The 22,379-nt window shown below is 41.8% G+C and overlaps 1 protein-coding gene across 1 annotated transcript in view; it reads left to right on the forward strand.

Moving 5' to 3' along the window:
• Positions 1–21,977: 21,977 nt before the first annotated feature.
• LOC308643302 (uncharacterized protein) overlaps positions 21,978–22,379 on the forward strand; it is a gene marked incomplete at its 5' end in the record, with an annotated part of 83,284 nt that continues 82,882 nt past the window's right edge. Inside the window, one exon of the mRNA XM_081283203.1 lies at positions 21,978–22,178. Within this exon, the coding sequence (XP_081139329.1) occupies positions 21,978–22,178 (201 nt within the window). The remainder of the gene's footprint in view (positions 22,179–22,379) is intronic.

The raw sequence follows: 22,379 nt of genomic DNA on the forward strand, positions 1-22,379 counted from the left end.
TCCATCATGATGAGTTTAGGACCACTGTCTTTACCTGTATTGGAATGCAATATAAACCCTGAAGTATGGACCACCGAAGGCAAGATTGGATGGGCAAAAAGTGCAGTCCCAGTTAAAATAGTCTTAAAGGATGCCTCTTTCTTCATCAGACACAATACTTCTGCACCCAGAGGCAAGAAGGGCTTATTGCAGATCATTTAGAACCTCAAAGGGCAAGGACTTCTAGTGCCCAGCAACAGCCCATGAACTACACCCTCTTGGGAGTTTAGAAGCCAAACATGGAATGGTGCCTAGTCCAAGACCTTAGAATGATTAATGAAGCAGTCATTCTCCATCCTGTAGATCCTAACCCATATATTCTGTTATCTGAGATCCCAGCTGCTGCTGCTTGGTTTACTGTATTAGATTTAAAGGATGCCATTTTGTATATACCTCCAGACTCTGAAACACAGTGTTGTTTTGCATACAAGGAAAAAGATAGTGGATCTCCTTTAGCCTGAACAGTGTTGCCTTGGGGATTTAAAGGTAGTCCTCACTTATTTGGACAAACCCTAGCCAAGAATTGAGAAAAGGATCATCTTGATGTTCTCCAATATGTAGATGACAACATCCTGTGTGCCACCACTCAGGAGGAATTTCAAAAGGCTACTACAGAACTCCTAAACTTTGTAGCTGGTAGAGGTTTTAAAGTCTCAAAAAGGAAAGCTCATTAGTGAGTTCAATACTTAGGATTAAAGATGTCTCATTGAATCTTCAACCTAGAAAAGGAGAGGAGAACCCTCATAGGGTCATATTATCCACCCCCAAACAGGAAGGCAATGTAGAGGCTTCTTAGGAATAACTACCTACTGAAGGCTTTGGATTCCTGGGTATCGGGTAATTAGCTAAGCCTCTTTACAGCCTCCTTAAAGAAACTACATCCTGGATCAACTGTCCTGATTTGAGACCAAGACCAGAACATACTTTTTAATGCCTTTTTGGCATTAAAAGAGGCCTTACTTAAAGGCCCTACCCTCAGCTTACCTATGTGTGGTGAGCCATTTTGCTGCGCTGCCTTGTGTGGGTGTTGGCTTAGTTCTTGGACAGTGACTCAGTTCCTTGTGGTCGGCCAGTTCCTGGAACAAGCCGATATGATAATGTGCTGAGTGTTCTAAGAACCGGTAAAAACTGGTAAGAACCGGTTGACCTGTACTTCCTGGCTCTGGGCGCCAGTGCTGAATTCCTTGCCTTATTGGCTGCTGCTGTGTTGCTATGCGCTTTTGTCCAATCGCGTGAGACTTAGGCCGCGGCTCTAGTATATTAGGGGTGGTCTTTTCGGGCTTGGGGTCCTTTCTCTCAACGAACCATAATGGATGCTCCCAATAAAGCGTGCTAAAGAAGAATCCTGTTTTGTTGTCGTCATTCCTGCTGGCGGGTAGACGCGACAAGTGGTGCCGAGACCCAGGACTTGTCATCTGTCGGCTACGAGGGGACCCCCGAAATTTTGCGGGAGGATTCAGAACTTTACACACGGAGCGGTGGCGCCGGTAAGTAATCCCCTGATCCGGTGGCTCTGGCTTAGTATAGTGCTCTGTCATGGGTCAACATCAGTCTGTCTTCTTGAAACCACTACATGAACTTTTACATCAGCATAAATTACGCGTCCCAGATTCTGTTATTAAAAGTTTTTTAAAGGAGGTGGAGGATGCTGCCCCTTGGTTTGAATCCACAGGCAGCCTAATGGTCCCTTGCTGGAACAAATTAGGCAAGGATATAGACCTTTTAGAAGAACAGAGAAAGTTACGCCCTGGCACAAAGCTGTTGTGGCGTTTAATTAAGGCATGTTTGGAGGATGTTCGCTGTGCTGATGTTGTAAAAAGGGGACAGGAGATTTTGATGGAGCATCAGGATAGTAGGTCAGAGTCAGAGGAATCTAAACAAGAAAGCCATGAAACAAAACAAAAAAGGGGAGCTAATGCAAAGTTAAGTGAAAGTGCACTCAAAGAACAAAGGGCTGTAACTCCAACACTAGGAGCGCGCCCGAAACTTTATCCAGATTTATCTGCCTTCCGCAAAGTAAAGATAGCTGATTCAGATGAGTCTGAATCGGAAGGCGAGCCAGAAGGCCTTACCCCAGGAGAAGAACAAAGCTTAGAGAAAATGGCGGCTGAATATGAACATGGCCGCTATGACGCGGCAATGGCCGCCACCCTTCTTCCTCCGAAGCCTCCAGCGTATCCTGTAGCCAAACAACTGTTGCCACATAAAGGGTCTCCGCCCACTGCTCCAGGCGGATCTTGCGGATTCATAAAACGCAGTACTTGGAGGAAGCTGGAGGAGGAGGGTGCATACCCTGTTGGTGCATATCCTGTTTTTGAGGATGCACAGGGACAGAGATATTTTGAGCCCATTCCTTATAAATCAGTTAAAGAAATAGCTGAATCTGTAAGGACAAATGGTGTCACAGCATCTTTTACAATTGCATTGCTTGAACGCTTACATCTTAGTGCTATGGCACCAATGGATTGGTATCATTTAGCAAAGGCTTGTCTCTCCATGGGGAAATATCTTGATTTTAAGGCATTATACTTGGATGCCGCTACACAACAGGCTCATCTAAATGCAGCTAATGGTCAACAAGCCTGGGATGTGGATATGCTGACCGGGACAGGTCAGTGGGCCCAAAATCAAAATGTTTACCCATTATTAGTATATCAACAGATTAATATTTTGGCCTTACATGCCTGGAAGGCTCTCCCTAATAGAGGTGAGACAACGGAGAATCTTACAAAAATTATACAAGGCCCTGCTGAGCCGTTTTCAGATTTTGTTGCCCGTATGTTTGAGGCAGCCTCCAAGATTTTTGGGGACATAGACCAGACAACGCCATTAGTACAACAATTGGTGTATGAACAGTGTACCTCGGAATGTAAAAGGATTATAACACCAATAAAAGGGAAAGGGTTGGATGCTTGGATAAAAGCCTGTCGAGAAATTGGAGGCCCTTTGACAAATGCAGGGTTGGCTGCGGCAGTAGTTGCGGCAACCAAAGGAAACCAAAATTTCTCTTCTTGTTTCAATTGTGGTCGTAAAGGACATTTAAGAAAAACTTGTCCTTTCAAAGAACAACCAAAAATGTCATCTCCTTGCATTCCAGGGCTATGTCCAAAATGTAAAAAGGGAAGGCATTGGGCTAGTGAGTGCAGATCTGTTAAAGACATACAGGGAAACCCACTTAATCCTGTGGCCGAGTCAAAAAACGGGCGTCGGGGCCCCCGACCTCAGGGCCCTCAAATATATGGGGCGCTGCAAGCGAATGCACAGTATCAACCATCTTTTCGCCCGACAGAACCCCGAGGAGAGCAACACAAGGGTCTGCAGGGTTGGACATCTGTGCCACCACCAGACTCGTATTAACACCAAGTATGGGAATTCAGCCAATCCCTTCTGACCTTAAAGGTCCATTGCCCAAGAATTCAGTGGGACTGTTGCTTGGTAGGTCATCATCAGCATTAAAGGGATTGGTCGTTACCCCTGGGGTGATTGATCCTGACTTTGACGGTCAGATAAAGATTCTATGTTCTGCACCCAGAAATATGATAGTCATATCCCCAGGAGATAGGATTGCTCAACTTCTTGTGTTGCCTAGTCTTCATGATTATTTCCCTTCTCAAAAGGATGTGAGCGGGGATAAAGGGTTGGGCTCTACAGGAGTACAATTAATAAACTTATCTTTACAACTAGAAGAGAGGCCAATGTTGGAATTGATCATTGAGGGCAAACAATTTCAGGGTCTCCTAGATACAGGAGCAGATAGAAGCATTATCAGTGCAAAATTCTGGCCACAGTCTTGGCCACTGCAGTCATCCTCCCATACATTACAAGGATTAGGCTATGCTAATGCCCCTCTGATCAGCACTAAGTCGCTTAATTGGACAACGTCCGAGGGACAAAAGGGTACAGTGATACCATATGTTATAGATGTACCCGTTACATTATGGGGACGAGATATTTTGTCTCAGATGAAATTAGTATTGACCAATGAATTTTCTCCACAAAGCCAGAAGATTATGAAAAATATGGGACATGTTCCAGGTAGAGGATTGGGAAAAAGGTTACAGGGACAAACAGAACCATTAATGCCTAGTGGAAACAATGGGACCCGGGGGCTGGGTTTTTCGTAGGGGCCACTGGGGAAGCAATTCCCATACCTTGGACCACTGATACTCCGGTTTGGATCCCCCAGTGGCCCCTATCCTTAGAAAAACTCAATGCAGCCAAACATTTGGTAGATGAACAATTGCAGTTGGGACATTTAGAACCCTCTTGTTCCCCTTGGAATACTCCTATTTTTGTTATCAGAAAGAAATCAGGTAAATGGAGATTGTTACATGATTTGAGAGCGGTAAACGCTCAAATGCAGTTGATGGGTTCTATTCAGAGGGGCCTGCCTTTGTTATCTAGCCTGCCAAGGGAATGGCCTATAATTATAATTGATATCAAAGACTGTTTCTTCTCTATTCCTTTATGCAAACAAGATTGTCAAAGATTTGCGTTTACTTTGCCTAATATTAACCATGAAAAACCTGATGAAAGGTATCAATGGAAGGTTTTACCTCAAGGCATGGCAAATAGTCCCACTATGTGTCAACTTTTTGTGGGAGCTGCCATACAACCTATCAGAGACAAATTTCCTAAGCTGAGAATATGTCATTATATGGATGATATTTTGCTTGCAGCACCTAATGATGCTTTATTAGAGGAAGCCTTCGCCTCTATGATTAAATATTTGGAAGGAGCTGGCCTTCATGTAGCACCCGATAAAATCCAGCAGGGTGCTGTTGGACATTTTCTAGGAGCTACAATAGACTCTAAAGTTGTTAGACCTCAAAAGATCACTATACGTACTGATCACCTGCAAACTCTTAATGATTTTCAAAAATTGCTTGGAGATATAAATTGGATAAGACCTTATTTAAAAATATCTACACATGAATTACAACCTCTTTTTGCCTTGCTAGAAGGTGATTCACAACTTTCCTCTCCGCGAGAGCTGACGCCTGAGGCTCGAAAGGCTTTACACCTTGTTGAACAAGCTCTTCGCTCTGCACATTTACTCCGAGCAGTGCCCAACCAACACATTCAACTATTGGTTTTGCCATCAAAGAATGCTCCTACTGGAGTTTTGTGGCAGGATGGGCCACTGCTCTGGATTCATCATTCTTCTACTGCTCATAAGACTATAGCTCATTATCCAACCATGGTGGCTAGTATTGCTTTACAAGGAATCAAATTGTGTGTTACTCATTTTGGTGTTGCTCCACAAAGCTTGGTGACTCCTTATAATGCTCACCAAGTAAAAATTCTAATATCTACTGTGGATGACTGGGCTGTTCTTGCTTGTTCCTTTTCTGGAGTCATTGATAATCATTTTCCTAGACATCCTTTGATACATTTCATGTCAGTTCATCCTGTGATTTTCCCAAAAATAACAGCCATGAGCCCGTTAAAGTGTGCTTTAGATATATATACTGATGGATCTAAGACAGGCATTGGAGCTTATGTAGTTTCTGGCAATACGCCGGTAACTTTTCAATTTACCCCTGACGCTCCTCAAATTGTTAAATGTCAAATTGTTTGTCAAGTTTTTGAGACTTTTCATTGTCCTTTTAATTTGGTGTCTGATTCGTTGTATGTCGTCAATGCTCTCAAGGGTTTGGAGACTGCTGGTATGATTTCTAACCACAGTCGTGTAGCTCCCCTCCTAAAATACTTACAGTCTCTCATTTGGAACCGAACTGCTCCTTTCTTTGTTCAACACATTAGAGCTCATTCTTCATTGCCTGGACCTATGGTATCTGGCAATGCTCTAGTTGACAAAGCCACTCGTGCCTTTGCCTTTATATCTATGAGTCCTAATGATAAGGCACGGGACTTCCATAGCCTTTTTCATGTTCCTGCTCACACCTTGCGACGTCAGTTTGTGATTCCACGTGCAGTTGCACGAGATATTGTTGTGAATTGTCCCGATTGTGCCCCCTTTTTACATCCGCCCCATGTTGGTATTAATCCTCGTGGGCTGCGTCCAGGGGAATTGTGGCAGATGGATGTAACTCATATATCCTCTTTTGGAAAGCTACAATATGTTCATGTCTCTATTGATACTTCTTCTGGAATTATGCATGCCTCTGCGTTATCCGGGGAACGTGTTAATAATGTCATCAGCCATTGTTTAGAGGCTTGGGCAGCGTGGGGTAAACCACGTATGCTTAAAACTGATAATGGTCCTGCTTATACATCTAAATCTTTCCAACAATTTTGTAATACCATGCAAGTACAACATTCATTTGGTCTGCCTTATAATCCTCAAGGTCAGGGCATTGTGGAACGAGCACATCGCTCTTTAAAAGAATGTCTAACAAAACAAAAGGGAGGAATTGGATATGATCAGACGGCTAAAAATAGGTTGTCTTTAGCCTTATATACTATAAATTTTTTACATCTGGATAATAATAATAGATCTGCAGCTGAACGACATACAGCAGAGGTTCCCTGTCATTTTGATGATGTGAAATGGAAAGATGTTTTGTCAAACTCTTGGCGTGGCCCAGACCCGGTGATAGCCAGGATCAATTGGAGCCAATTTGGGTACCTGAGAGACTTACTAGACTCATCCAAGGATCTTCAGAGAAGGAACAAGATAACACCACGGATCAACATGCAGCTGACTCGGTGGAGCCTCCTGGTGGGAACTCTCCTCCTGTACCTGAATTTCCAGGCGCAGGGGATTAAGGAGTATTATTGGGCCATTAGTAGAGCATGGCCGGTACCTGTTCCTGTACATTCTGACTCCCGAGTGCTGCCTGCATTTTTTTCTACTAATTGTCAGGGAGAGGTGCCTTGTGCACCCAAAATTGCATCTGAGCAAGGAAGATATAATGTTACTTCCTTTAACCTAACAAAAACCTTGTGCCTGTTTTGGGGCTCCCGATCTGACGCCCCTCCGTGTATTGTCCTGCGCAGAAAAAATATCAGTGCATGGAATGACCCCACGGAGTCCGCCAAGGTTTTACCAAGGGTCTTGCAGGCGGTCCTCTCACAGGTTGTCACTGGTCAACAGTCTGGCTCTGGAATTTCCTCTGATGGAGGATGTGTTGGAGTTACGACCCTACTTATGGTTAGTTATGTAACTGTTCCAACATATCAGGGGACACCAAATGCTACCAAAATGAGGCCTGGGCCACGGTGCTCACCCGATTATTCCTTTCCGCCAGAGTTTACTCCTTGTCAGAGTCCTCTGGTTCCAGAAAAACAAGTTGCCCCGGGGTTTCAATTGTCCCCTCCCCTCAAGGGGTTTTCTTTTAATATTAGTGGAAATTCTACTAGGACAAATTTGGCAGGATGGCCTTGGTACTCTTGGATATTATACAATGAGATGGGGGCGGGAACGGACTTCTCCGCTGTAGCCTATTTAAATGGGGGAGTTCATTGGATTAAGAATGTTTCTGGAAATACATGTCAGTCTGGAACCAAAAAATACTTATCAAATATCACTATCAATGAAGAATATCATAATACCTCCTTCCCTGCTGCTGAAATATGCGTTCAGCCGCCATTCATGTTCTTACTTGTTAATCATACTGATAATTCTACTATAGTTAATTGTACTGTAAAAGAGTGTTACTTAACCCAGTGTTGGAATACTTCCTTATCATTAGCTTTGGTGGTAAAGGTTCCGACCTTTGTGCCCATGCCAGTTGAGGCCAATCCTAGTTCTTTTCCTCTGGTACAGTTGGTCAGGGAGAGAAGAGATTTTGGCATTACAGCTGCTATAGTTACAGCCATTGTGGCGTCTGCCGCAGCAGCTACAACTGCAGCCATAGCTATGGCCTCTCAAGTACAAACAGCTCAAGTTATTAATAGTGTAGTAGATCAAACAGCTAAAGCTTTAACTACAATAGAAGAAATTAATAGACATCTTACTGCTGGTATTCATTTACTTAATCAAAGAGTAGACATAATACAAGAACAAATAGAGGAAGTTTATAAAATTACTCAGTTAGGATGTGTATCTCATTATAAGTATGTGTGTGTTACTCCTTTACGTTATAATATGACTGCTTCTGTAGAACAAAGTAACAGATTGTCTAGATTTTTACAGGGAAACTGGACTAAGGAAGGAGAACGGCTCACTCAAGAATTGCTGTCTCAGATTGCCAACTTGAATGGAACATGTGTGGAGCCCCTTTCTGTTGCAGACTTTGCCTCCTGGGCCTCTTCTATATTTTCCTACTTTAAAGAGTGGGTAGGGGTTGGGTTATTCGGTATTATGCTTCTTTTTGGCCTTGTCTTATGCCTTTGGATGATTTGTTGTATGCGGCGCACGCAGCAAAGTGATAGGGTCAAGGTGGTTCAGGCACTCGCTGCATTGGAAGCTGGGGCCTCCCCACAAATTTGGCTCGCCAGCTTGGCAAAATCCTAAGACCCCTGTTTTGATGTGGATGGCCTTTGCACACCCAGTGACCTTGTTGTCATTGCACCTTGGAAGGCTTCCATGTCTAAGGAAGACAGCCTTTGCACTCTGAAGGGTAAATGTTGCCCATTGCACTCAGAAAGGTGACTTCCTTGTTTGGCCTTTGGATGCCACCCTTGATCGGAGGGGTCATCATGAGGACACTTCCTAGATCGGGTGAATTTTAAATGGTTCAAACAAAATAAAAAAGGGGGAACTGTGGTGAGCCATTTTGCTGCGCTGCCTTGTGTGGGTGTTGGCTTAGTTCTTGGACAGTGACTCAGTTCCTTGTGGTCGGCCAGTTCCTGGAACAAGCCGATATGATAATGTGCTGAGTGTTCTAAGAACCGGTAAAAACTGGTAAGAACCGGTTGACCTGTACTTCCTGGCTCTGGGCGCCAGTGCTGAATTCCTTGCCTTATTGGCTGCTGCTGTGTTGCTATGCGCTTTTGTCCAATCGCGTGAGACTTAGGCCGCGGCTCTAGTATATTAGGGGTGGTCTTTTCGGGCTTGGGGTCCTTTCTCTCAACGAACCATAATGGATGCTCCCAATAAAGCGTGCTAAAGAAGAATCCTGTTTTGTTGTCGTCATTCCTGCTGGCGGGTAGACGTGACACCTATGGAGCAAAAATTTAACCTGGTTGTCATTGATAGAGAAGGATAGTCCTGGGAGTGGTCACACAAAAGAATGGACAGCTCAACAACCAGTGACATAGCTCAGTAAGGAGCTTGACAGTGTCTCAGAGACGGTTTCACTGCTTGGGAGTAGTGGCAGCAGTTGCCTTGCTAGTCCTTGAGGCAATCAAAATCACCCTGGGAAGACACCGCATTGTCTATGCCTCTCATGATCTCTCAGGGATTTTAAATACAAAAGAGGGATTATGACTCTCAGTCTGTTGAGAGCCACAGCTGAAGGGGCCCCAGCAAACTTCCAGCTGCCAGCAAACTTCCAGCTGCCAGCTGATGATTGGCTCACAGCGGGCCCAGCAAACTTCTAGCTGCCAACTGATTGGCTCCTCTGCGGTGATGCTCATTGGGCTATTTCCTCGCCCTTTCAGACCACAGAGCTGCTCATTGGGGGACTTTTTTTGGCTCTGCCCAGGAGACCCAGCCAATCAGCCTCAAGAGCAGGAGGAGTGTGGGAGGTTGAGAGGCTTGTGGGAAGCCGGTGGTGGCAGTTGGGCTCTGAGGGTTTTTCCTGAGGAGCTGTGTGGTGTGGTGTGTGTGTTCTAAAAATAAAGTTCGTTTCTTTTGACAAGTGGCTCCTGAATTGTGCCCAGCCAGACTGCGGCACAGTCGCTTCCTGAAATGCCAGGCTTTTCTTCTGGAAGGACCTGTAACTCAAATAAGGACTTGCTCTAATTGAAACCCATCCAAGTTCCTCCCAGAAACACAAGAAGAAAATCCTGAACCTGAGTCCTACTGAGAAACTGATGTGACTCCATTTTAAAAAATAAATAACAGCAGCTTCTACCTCAAGGCCTGTCCTAAGGAAGGGGACGTGACCCATGTCCTTGGAAAAACCCATAGAGCACTCCTAAGCACATTCCCACCCTGCTGAGTTGTTTGTCTGTAAATAACAGGAGAGGTCTGCAGCGCCAGGTGTCCCTGACTCAGTTAGGCTAGGTGAGGACCCATAGCAACTCCCCTAGCAACCTCCAATCAGCATGAGACAGGGAAAATACCTGGAATGCCAGATGACCCCCAAGTAGTTTATGGTGGTTGATAACATGTTGGAAAACCATGTAGTTTAGCACGTACACCCCTCGTGGCCTAAACCAATTAGTTCAAACGAATCCCCATCTTGTACTAACCAATCACCCTTACCCAACTTGTTCCTACCATTGAATGTGCTAATCAATGTTAAGAGTTGTTGTTTGATTTTCCCACAGTATGGAATGATTTGCTGTGTGATGTTGTGATGCATAGAGTACCCCCTCCCAAAACCTATAAAATCTCATTGAACAAAGGACCGGGACTCACTCCCTGGGACCACTGCGTCGGGAACAGTTGTGAGTCCAAGCTCCAGCTTGTAATAAAGACTCTTGTGTGATTGCATCGGATTCAGCTTCTGGAGGTCTATTGGGGTCCCATGAATCTGGCATTGCCCTACAAGTCCTAGCTGTAAACTACTCAGCCTGAGGAGACAGTGCTGTCCAGACAGCACCTTGTTTACACATGGGAGTTCCTTTATTGAACAAGTAATACACAAGGCTTGAATATGCCATGGTGACATGGTGACATTACATGATACTTTAGAGGCACAATCTTTACCCCTAGGCACAAGTGCACAGCTTGCAGAATTGATAGCCCTAAGGAAAGCACATAAACTAGGGAAACAACAGAGTTAATGTTTACATGGACTATAATACACCTACCTAATGCTGCTTGCACATGCAACAATTTGGAAAGAGGATTCAAAAAAACTGGGGGAACATCCACAAAAACTTTGAACCAATCTTAAAACTGTTAGAGGCTGTTTGTTCACCTAAAGAGGTAGTAGTAATGCACTGCCAAGGGCATCAAAACAATAGACAAGCAGATCAACAGGCCAAAGATGCTTCTAAGGGAGCTCTATGCCAACTGACAACCTTATGCCCTCTACTATGGACAGGGTCTCCCCCATAGATAAGATTTCCATACAGCCAAGAAGAGTCACATCAGGCCTTATATAGGGGAGACATTCTCTTACTTTCTGGGTGGATTCAGATGGAAGATAATAAACTTTACTTCCCACTAACTCTCAATTGAAAATTTTACACACCCTACGTCAATCTTTCCATTTGGAGAAAAACACTGCCCAGCTAACTCAAGAGAGATTTGACAGAAAAAAAATATACCAAGGAAAATCCATCAAATAATAGTCAAAGCCTGTGAGACATGCCAGAGAATTAACCCACTTAACTCTACCAAAAAGCCAGCAACTTGATTTTACCCACAGGCCTAAGAGCGGTGGATTCTAGTATTTATTAGTTATGGTCGATATTTTTACAGGATGCACTGAGGCCTACCCCTCCAAAACTGAATGGGCAGAAGTAGTAAAAGCCCTATTATAGGAAATAATGATGAACCCAACCTAATTACATTTTAAGATTGGTAGCCATCTTGTCACAAGTCCTGAAAAGTTAATTTCTGTTTTACTATAAATTACTACGATTTCTAGGCTTGTTTGGAATTCCTGCTGGTACCTTGAACTCACCCATGCCTGGCTTTCCCTGACCAGATACAACCCTCTCTAAAACCTAGTGGTGCCTCATAAATCCTGGCTCCCCCTGACCAGATAACAACCCTCTCTGAAACCTCAGCAGCACCTCATAAATTCTGATGTTGGGATCTGAATTTACTCCCTATCTTGAAATAGCATGTGGTGTAGATCATTAACCTGCTATCTTCCTTTGTATTATGCTTATCAAAATCTTGTTACCTGTAAGTTCTCAAGACACCTCACTTTGCAACTTTTTGTGCTATATAACTTTGTTCCTGGAGAGCTAGGGGACTGATCGCTAGTCCTGGCCAGCTCCTGTGTGAAATTCACTGTACACAGCTCTTCTGCTTTGGAAAACTGCAGCAAATTGGGATGACTGTAGAAGGCCTGTAGTTAACCCTGGGGTTGTAGGGGGAAAAGAAGGCTCCAGGGGCTCACGGAAATGGCTTGTGGTGACATATTTCTGCAAGTTTTGTTTAGGCTGATAGTTAAAGCAACATCCCGGGGTTTCATAAATTGACTTCCAGACTGCTCATGTATAATTTAATCAAGCCCATATTGAAGCACACCGGTGGCGACTGACCAGAACATACAGCTGTCTCCCTGATCAGCCCCAAACAATCGCAAGGGCGCCCCTTATAAGCCTGAAAACTACAAATGGGACAGGACGTTTGGGGGTCCAGCCAATGCTAGCTAGCCAGGTTACAGAAGCCAGAGAGTGCAGTCAGAAGGAGGGGCGCTTAGCCAATCACAATTAGCCCAGTCACCCCAGTTACAGAAACACAGCCCCGTTACCCTAGTTACAGAAACAATGCCCCATTAGGTAGTTCCGTGTTCTTAAGGGTTTCTAGAGCAAAAGGAAAAGAACAACTTGCTCCAGTCATGACCTTTCTAAATCCCCAGTACCAGAAATTAAAAAGTGAAATTGAAATGTTGATTGAGGATATGGCTTTATTTGAAAGGAGTACTGTAGTAGGGGGAAAGCCTCAACTGTAAGGTCTGTAGATATCCCAGTAGTAAGCAGAAAGGGCTACCCTGACCCCACCTCAGGAGGTAGATACAAGAAGAGAGCAGAAAGAATGGGAGAGCAAGGAATGATGGAGGGTGGGACATAAGATCCTGAACCAGAGAAAGTTTCCCCTGAAGATAGTCCATTATATAAAGGGAGGGTTGTGTGCTGGCTCAGGCTGAGATTGGGTCAGAGATCACAGGTCTAGAGGAAGGAGAGAATTTAAGTTTGATGAACAAGTATATGTTATTTATACTGATAAGTTCAGCTTAATCATATGAGGCAAAAATCAAGAATTTGAAAATACATGTCTGGTTTAAAAGGTGGGGGCAATATCATCTAAGTGTAATGGGAAGGGTGTTTTTTGCACTAGGCTGCTTCTCCAGAACACCAGGCAATGGGACTTGATTTCTTTTATTATTGCTGGATGCCTGGGCTTGAGTGACATTAAACTCTTAGCAGCCTGATTTTGCATCCACAGAGTTGGGTTAGTCAGCATAGTTTTTGCCAATTGAGAAAGTCTATGAATTTCTGATCCAGACACCTCTGGGTTCTGCTGGAGGAGCATTTGTGAATTTGAGAATTTCTTTGGGTCTGTGATATAATTTAAAAAAATATACTTGATCTCTGTCTCCAGTTTCTGGCGCATATGTCCTAAATCCCTTGGAATTTCCTGAGTGATAGGATGTCTTTGGTTGTGCATAAGGAGCTTCTTTCTGGAAATATCCCATTATGCTAATGGAATAACTCAAAGTGGGACCTCTAGATATCTGCTTCAGGACTGGTAACTAGACAGCTTTGGACTGGCATCTACAGTGGGGGTGGTGTGGTGAGATTGCGCATTGAACTAGTATGGTCTCTGTTAACTCTGGTGTCAGAGTAGAATTGGGGCACACTCAGTGGTGTTTGGTAAGTACCATGCATTTTGTACCTGAAGTGATGTCACAAGTCAGAGCTTTAAACTGGGTGAGTGGTCCTTGGTGAGAATTGGGACAATGGAGGACTGTGAGGAGAGGACAGTAGGGTGTATGGAGTCCCTAGAATTCATTTCCGAGCTGCTCAGGCTTTCCTCACTCACAGCCTAGATGTGAGCTACCCTCGGCCCAAGCTTAGGGGTGTGGGTTCTCTTGGGAATTCTGGCTAAAGTGCTCATCTTCTCTGAGCTGCTCCCTTTTGTTTCCTTTGAACAGCTCAGACTTAGTTAAGCAGTGAAGAATTGTATGTATTTCAACATTCAAATGTAAGATTTTTATTTTCTTGGTTTGAACCTGAGTGGATAGAATGATAAGGTCTGGAGAAGCAAAGAGAATTCTTGAAATAAACTGTTTCATACTAAGTTTAAGAATATAAGCACCCACGGCATCACCATCCAGGTAGAATGGTGGTTAATTTTGGAGTGTCTCCCTACTCTCACCTACCTCCGTACCCAGAGATGACAATAATTCCTACTTCTTGAAATTCTTTATAGCTTTACCCTGTATTTATCATGAGGTAGTTTTGCTGGGTTTTACCTCTTTGGGATTTTGAAGGTGTTAATAGTACACTTAAGATCCCATTCCTTTGTACAGAAAAGCTCTTGGTTCTTTGCCTGTCACACACATGCTGCTCCTAATGCTGAACCTAGATTCACTTATTTTGGGATTTGGATGGTTTGGGGTTTTGTTGTTGTTGTTGATGCGGGGTACCGGGGATTGAACTCAGGGGCTCTGAGTTAAATCTGAGTTCAACCACTGAGCCACATCCCCAGCCCTATTTTGTATTTTATTTAGAGGCAGGGCTCACTGAATTCCTTAGTGCCTTGCCAGTTACTGAGGCTTTGAATTCTTGATTCTCCTGTCTCAGCTTCCCAAGCCGCTGGGATTACAGACCTGCACCACCATGCCCAGCAGGGGTTTTATTTTTGATGTTGATAATATCATTCTCAGTTTTTGTTCCCAACTGCTAGAACACCGCTGATTTTTTTACACAATTGGGGAAAATGTTGCCTTTTACATTGTGACTAATTTAATCTAAGATGTCAGTAGTTGTTTATGGATGAATGCTCTGACCTTTCAAGCATATTATGTATGCTTGTGACTTACACTCGGAATGATCTAATTTATTTTATTTATTTATATCCTTTTTATCTGTATGATTCTATATTGCTTTTTACTGATCAGTATTGCTGTTTAAACCTTTGATTTTTATTTTTTTGGTATTGGGAATTGAACCCAGAGGACCTTAACCACAAGTCACATCCCCACCTTTTTTTATATTTTATTCAGAGGCAGTTGCTTAGGGCTCGCTGAGTTGCTTAGGCTGGCTTTGAACTCGTGATTCTCCTGCCTCAGCCTTCCCAGTCACTGGGATTACAGGTGTGCACCACTGTACTTGGCAAGCCTTTTTTTTTTTTTTTTGGCTCCCAGGGATTGAACTCAGGGGCACTTAGCCACTGAGCCACATCCCCAGCTCTATTTTGTATTTTATCTAGAGAGAGGGTCTCACTGAGTTGCTTAGTGTCTACTGGGTGAGGCCCCAGAGAGCCTCTTACTTTTTCATGAGGTTTATTGTTTTTGCTTTTTTCTTGTTTTGGGTATTATGTGAATGATGCTGTGGTTTTAAATTTCATATCCAATTGTTTATTGTTGATATATTACAAAATGATATACTTTTGCCCCCTCTATTTATATTCTCTCTCCTGGTATGAGTATTAGCAGATTGTTTCTTTCCAGGAATTGGTTAATTTCAGACAAGTTAGTAAATTTTTTGGCATGGAATTGTAATATTCCTTTGTGGTTTCTTTAATGTTTATGGAATTAGTGTCAGTGATCCCCTCATTATATCATTGTGGTTGGTTATTTGTGTGTTCTCTCCTTTTTCAGTTAGTTTGGCTGGGGTTTGTCAATTTCATTGATTATTTTTCCCCAAAAAAGAAACAGGTTTTGGAGCTCAGCGTGGTGGCACATGCCTGTAAACCCAGCAGCTTGGGAAGCTGAGGCAGGAGGATTGCAAGTTCCAAACCAGCCTTGGCAATTTAGTGAGGCCCTATCTATAAATAAAATACAAAAAGGGACTGGGTATATGGCTCTGTGGTTAAGTGCCCTAGGATCTGCTGAGGGCCATTGCCAAGTAGGAATAACGCATCAAAATTTCCTTGCTAGCGTACCCCATGTTAAATGGATTTCGCTGTTGACATTGCATGTAAGGTGACCTTGCTCAAGGACCAAGGCGGATCCGGGTTTAGAGCTGATCAGGTTTGAGGAAGTATCCCGGTCCTTGGGTTTAGGGCGTTCCTGGTTTAAGACAATAGGGGTTTTAGGGAAGTTGGAGGTTGAAGATTATTGCTGCCGGGATTAGGGTGTTCTTGCTGCTTGTTCCCGTTGAGTTCTCGTGAGATTCAAATGGGATATTGGAAAAAAAGCCTGGTGGAGTAGGTGAATTGGGCGGCAGCAGAACGGGATTGCCCCAGAACGTGTATAGAGGCCAGTGTGAGTTCGGGAATAAAAATTGCTGTTTGAATCTACAAAGCTGTGTGGTGGCTCGTGATTCTGTGCCCAGCCAAGATATTGGCAAGGATCAATTCCTGGTACCAAACAAGAAAAAGAAAAGAAATAGGTTTTGGTTTCGTTGATTTCTTTTTTCTTTTCTTTTTTTTTAAATATTTTTTTAGTTGACACAATACCTTTATTTTTATATGGTACTGAGGATCGAACCCAGTGCCTTGCATGCGCTAGGCAAGCACTCTACCGCTGAGCCACAACCCCAGCCCTATTTTTGAATTTTATTTAGAGACAGCGTCTTGCTGAGTTGCTTAGTACAAATAAAGGTTATTGTGTCCACCTAAACTAAAACAAATATTTAAAAAATAGATAAAATAAAGATATTGTGTTCATCTGCAACTAAAAACATTTTTTAAAGAAATCTATGGTTCAGTCTGTAGTAATTTGAAGTTTCTCCAACTATATTTCTGCTGTTGATTTCCACTTCAGTTCCAATATGCTCTGAGAGCATACTTTATATGATTTCTGTTCCCTTAGATTTGTTGTGATGTGTTTTATAGCTCAGAACATGGTCTATATTGGTGAGTATTCCATGTAATCTTGAGAATAGTGTACACTCTGTAGTTGTTAGGTGGAGTATTCTGAAATATCAAATGGCTTCAGTTAATGGATGATACTTAATTATTATTATTTTGTTTTTAGTTTTTGTTGGACCTTTATTAATTAATTAACTTATATGCAGTGCTGAGAATGGAACCCAGTTCCTTACACATGCCAGACAAGCACTCTACCACTGAGCTACAAACCCAGCCCTAATGGATACTTTTGAGTTTAATTCTGTTATGACTATTTTTGCTTTATCTGTCAATTACTAATATGTCTGTAGAAGTCTTCAAATATAATTATAGATCTATATTTTCTTTGTTTTAAGTTTGGGTTCACATAACGTGACTGTTTACTTAGGAGCATACATATTAAGGATTATTATGTCTTTTGGGAGAACCTACTGCTTTATCATTATTTGATCCCTGTATTCCTTATAATTTTCCTTGAACAGTTACTGCCTGATTAGTCTGAATTAATATAAGCACTCCAGCTGGTTTTTTAAAATATTTTTTTAGTTGTCAATGGACCTTTATTTATTTATATGTGTTGCTGAGAATTGAACCTAGTGCCTCACACATGCTAGGTAAGTACTCTACCACTGAGCCACAACTCTAGCCCCAGCTGTTTTTTCAGTTAATGCTAGAAACCTATCTCTCTGCATAACATATTTAATGTCTTTGTCTTTATTTTTATTTTGTTTAAACAATATCCATATACTTTTCATTGATACATAAAATTGAATTCTTATAATTTAAAACATCATGCTTTGAAATATGTATCCATTGTGGAGTGCCTAAGTTGAGCTAACGTATCTACCATTTTTTGGTGTGTGGAAAGGATGCTTAAAATGCAATCCTTTGATTTCCAGAATATATTATTTAGATTGTGATCAAATTCAAACAATAGGAAATACCAGTGGAGTGTGTCCAGTGATCTTCATTCATCATAATGACTTGCTGTGGACATTGACACTTGGCACTATCTTATTGGCTAAATTTTGTGCTTATGATTATGGAATGGGACCTACTTGACCGTTGATTTATTGACTACTCCTTCATTGTCAAAGACATGGATCTTTTTCCATGTATGGTATTTTTATGTACCATTAAATACATTATGATCATTTTCCCAGGTTGGTTGGTTGGTTTTTATGTCCGGGATTGAACCTAGGGGCGCTTAACCACTGAGCCACATCCCAGCTCTTTTTTAATATTTTATTTAGAGACAGGGCCTTGCCAAGTTGCTGAGGCTGGCTTTTAATTTGGGATCCTCCTGTTTCAGCCTTCCAAGCTGCTGGGATTTCAGGCACCACCCTGCCTGGCTTCCCAGTCTTTAAATCATGTGTTCGTTTGTTTTAACTTGGCAGAGTAATCCTTTCATTTTGCATGTGTTCAGGTTATTTTACTTCTGCTTTCTTGTTTACTTCCCTGTATTTAAAGTATTGAAGAATCTCTTCTTTCATCCAGAAAAATTTAACAAATTTTTATTGAGGACTAGAATTGAGCCCAGGGCCTTAGGCACGCTAGGCCGAGCTCTTGCATTGAGCAACATTCCCAGCCCCTCTTGCCCTTGTCCCACTTTGTTATGTTGAGATAGGATCTCACTATGTTGCCCACAGTGACCTCAAACTGGGATCCTCTTGTCTGAGCCTCCTGAGCAGCTGGAATTACAGGCCTGTGCCCTACATCTGCCTTCAAAAGATTTTTGACATCTTGAAGCCTCTGAGTTTTACTTTTCCCATTTGAATGTATAATGAATTGATTATTGTGCATGGAATGGATTGGGAGGTAATGCAGTTTCCAGTTAGATACCAATTTACCCCTTCCCATGAATTAAAGTGCTTTTGATTTCTGCCACTTTTCTATTTCATACCTGTGCTATTATTAATCTACTGTTCATGTATGTGAACATTATTTTCCTATACGTAGTCTACTGGTTTATCTCTATCCATTAGTGGCATGATGTTCTAAATATTATAGTTTCAAAACACTTCATGTATTTTAGGCAAGCTCTTTCCCATTTGGAAGATTTTCAGTTCTGTTAGAATTTATTATTCCTACTAGATTTGGTAAAATAGTTTTGTTGACTTCTAAAAGATCTATTTTGGGGGAATTTAGGGGATTTTATAGACATATGTGAGAGGAGACATTGAGTTCTTAAAAACCTATGCCTCTTTCACCTTATTTCATTTTCCTTTGATATCCCCCAATAAAATATAAGGCTATTTGATAAGTGTTTTTAATTTTTAATTAACCCATAATAATTATGTATATTATGGAGCACCATCTGATATTTCAGTACTTGTGTTCAGTGTGTGATGAGCAGATCAGGGTAATTGTCACATCTATCATCTCAAATGGTTACCATTTCTTCATGCTGGGATCATGCAAACTCCTCCTACCTATTTTGAAGTATACAGTAAATTGTTCCCACTGATAGTTACCCAGTTCTGCTACTGAGTATTTATCCTTCATGAGTCTTATCAAATATTTAATTAAATTAGATGTAAAGGATACTAGGTTCATGCTTCCAGACATCCCTTAATGTAACCATAGAGGATGTGCTGCATTCTCCAGGTGAAAAGTTGTCAACTACTAAAAGTTGTCAACCACTGTCCATTAGGGAAGCTCATTAGAGATCTAGCATTCATTCCAGGCATGGTGGTATACACCCATACTCCCAGCTACTGGGGAGGATGATTCAGGAGGATCTCAAGTTCGAGGTCAGCCTGGGCAATTTAAGATAAAACTTTATTGAAAGGGTGGGGATGTACCTCAGTAGTAATGTACTTACCTAACATGTGCGAGGTCCTGGGTTCAGTCTCCAGTGCTGCAAAAAGAAAGAGAGAGGGATTCATTACCTAAACAAGATTTTCAGGACTGATCAGGTATGCCCTTTCTATTAAGCAGGTAAGAAAAGTGCAAACTTTTAGAGGGGAAACAGGAGTGAAGCAACTTCCCATACCATTTGCATAAACCAGTTAGGCAAATCAAGCTTTTCCTGTTGGTTAGATAGATGAAGTCCATCCCAATTCCAGTTCCCAGCTACCAGTAAAGGAGGCAGAATGAGTGACTAAGTATTTCTAAGGATGAAGTCTCAAGACCACTGATATTAAGTCTGTTGCCTACACTATGTGGATAGATGCTATAGGTCCATGGTACAAGAAGATATTAGGGATGCCCCAGCAGTATATTTGAACTCCCCAATGTGACAAATGTTCTCGTTCTGCTATTTCTGTATAGAAGCATTCAAATCTAGCATCAGAAAAGCTATGTGAGAGAACATGGGTATGGGCAGAGAAAGAATGTAACAACCAAGTCATGCAATAAATGTTTGTAGTTTGCAGCTTTATGTGACCTTGTTATGAATTGAGTACAGGACCCCAGGAGCTGTCAGACTCACCCTTCCTCCTGAAAACATATTTGGGATTCTTTTAGGGGTCAGTGACCTCTGAGGATGTGGCTGTGAACTTTACCCGGGAAGAGTGGTCATTGCTAACTCATTCCCAGAAGAAGCTCTACAGAGCTGTGATGCAGGAAATCTTCAGGAACCTGGCCTCTGTAGGTAATGGTGAAATCATTCATTCACCTAGTCAGTTAGGGAACAAGTATTCATCAATGCTGTTTAAAGATTTGGCATATGAAAAGGGAATGCTTTGGTGAAAAATTCAACATGATCTCAATATAATGTGAACCTACGTTCTTAGAAATTTTCTGTGATAATAATTCATAATGATTTTTCTGGGTCTACATTTTAGGACAAAAATGGGGGTATCAGAACATTGAAGATGAGTACAAAAATCCGTGGAGAAATCAATTTTTAAGCTAATATATATATTAATGATTTGAACTCACAAGAGAAAGCAGCATTCCTCAAGAAATTTGGAGTGAGTTGGAAACATTAACATTAAAACATTGCAAACAAAACAAATAAGCCCAGTTTCAAAATTATTTTCTTTCAGAATATTTTCTCCAGAACTAAATCCAGATTGAGCATCCTTACTCCAAAAATTCAAAATTTAGATGCTGCAATATCCTAAACTACTTGAGCACCAGAATGATGCTACAAGTGACATTTTCTCATGATTTGATGTACAGAAACCTTATTTCATGCACAACATTATTTAAAATGTTGTATGGAATTACTTTCAGGCTTTGAGCATATGGTATATTATAATAACTAAATGAATTTGACCTTTTCTCTTGGGTTCCATCTCCAAAATATTTCATATGTATGTTCAAATATTTCTTTTTTTTTTCTTTTTAAGAGAGAGCGAGAGAGATAGAAAGAGAGATAGAGAATTTTAATATTTTATTTTTTAGTTATCGGCGGACACAACATCTTTGTTTGTATGTGGTGCTGAGGATCGAACCCGGGCCGCACGCATGCCAGGCAAGCGCGCTACCGCTTGAGCCACATCCCCAGCCCCTGTTCAAATATTTCAAAATCTGAAATTCAGTGCACTTCTGGGCCCATGCATTTCAGATGAGGAATACCTAACCTGTACTTAAATGTGACTTAGATGGTCAGTGTTTGCAAAATAGTTAAGTTGGAAATAGTATCAAGAAACCCCAGTGAGGGCTGGGATATAGCTCAGCAGTAAAGCACTTGCCTCACATGTGCAAAGTCATGCATTGGATCCCAGTTCCAAAAATACAATTCAAAAAGAAAAGAAAAAATCCTCCCAAAAATCCCAATCAAGAAACCCAGTGAATATCACTGCTTTGACAATATCTGTTGTTGAACCATCTTGCCAAGCAGTCAGTCCATTCAAGTTCCCCTGGTTCATATAGGTATAAAGCCTACACACTTCTTGATGGTGTTAACATGAAAGCTAATATATATTAATAAATGTAAAATCACCAATAAGCAAATCCTTTATATTGTGCTGCTTTTTTGTTACAGAAGTCAAGTGGTAGAGAGACTCAATGAATAGAAAAAAAGTAGACAGTGTGAAAAAATGTTCAGCCAGACTCCAGATCATATTCTGAACAAGAAAACACTTCTTGGAGTAAAGACTCATGAAAGCTGTGTGTGTGAAGTGGCCTTTGGTCATTCATCCCTTAAGAGGCACATCACATCTGACTCTACATGCAGACGACTTAAGTATCAGGAGTATAGAGAGAAATCCTATGAATGTAAAAAAATGTGATAAAGTCTTTAAGTGGCCCAGTTACCTTCGAGATCATGAAAGGTCTCATACTGGAGAGAAACCTTACGAATGTAAGCAGTGTGGGAAAACCTTCAGTCTTCCTGTTTATTGTCGAAGACATGCACAAACTCACACTAGAAAGAAACGTGTGTGTGAGCAATGTGGGCATGCTTTCAGATGTTCCAGTTTCCTTCAAATACATGAACGAATCCACACTGGAGAAAAACCTTACATATGTAAGCACTGTGGGAAAGCCTTCACTTGAGCCAGTACTCTTCGAATACATGAAAGAAATCACAGTGGAAAGAAACCTCATGTACATAAGCAATGTGGGAAAGCCTTCAGAGAGTTCAGTAAAATGCAAAGACATGAAGAGATGCACTCTGGAGGGAAAAACTATGTAAGCACTGTGGGAAAGCCTACAAGGGCTCCAATAA

This window comes from Spermophilus citellus (genome assembly GCF_964194105.1).
Source record: "Spermophilus citellus genome assembly, chromosome: 3".
NCBI classification, from domain to species: domain Eukaryota; kingdom Metazoa; phylum Chordata; class Mammalia; order Rodentia; family Sciuridae; genus Spermophilus; species Spermophilus citellus.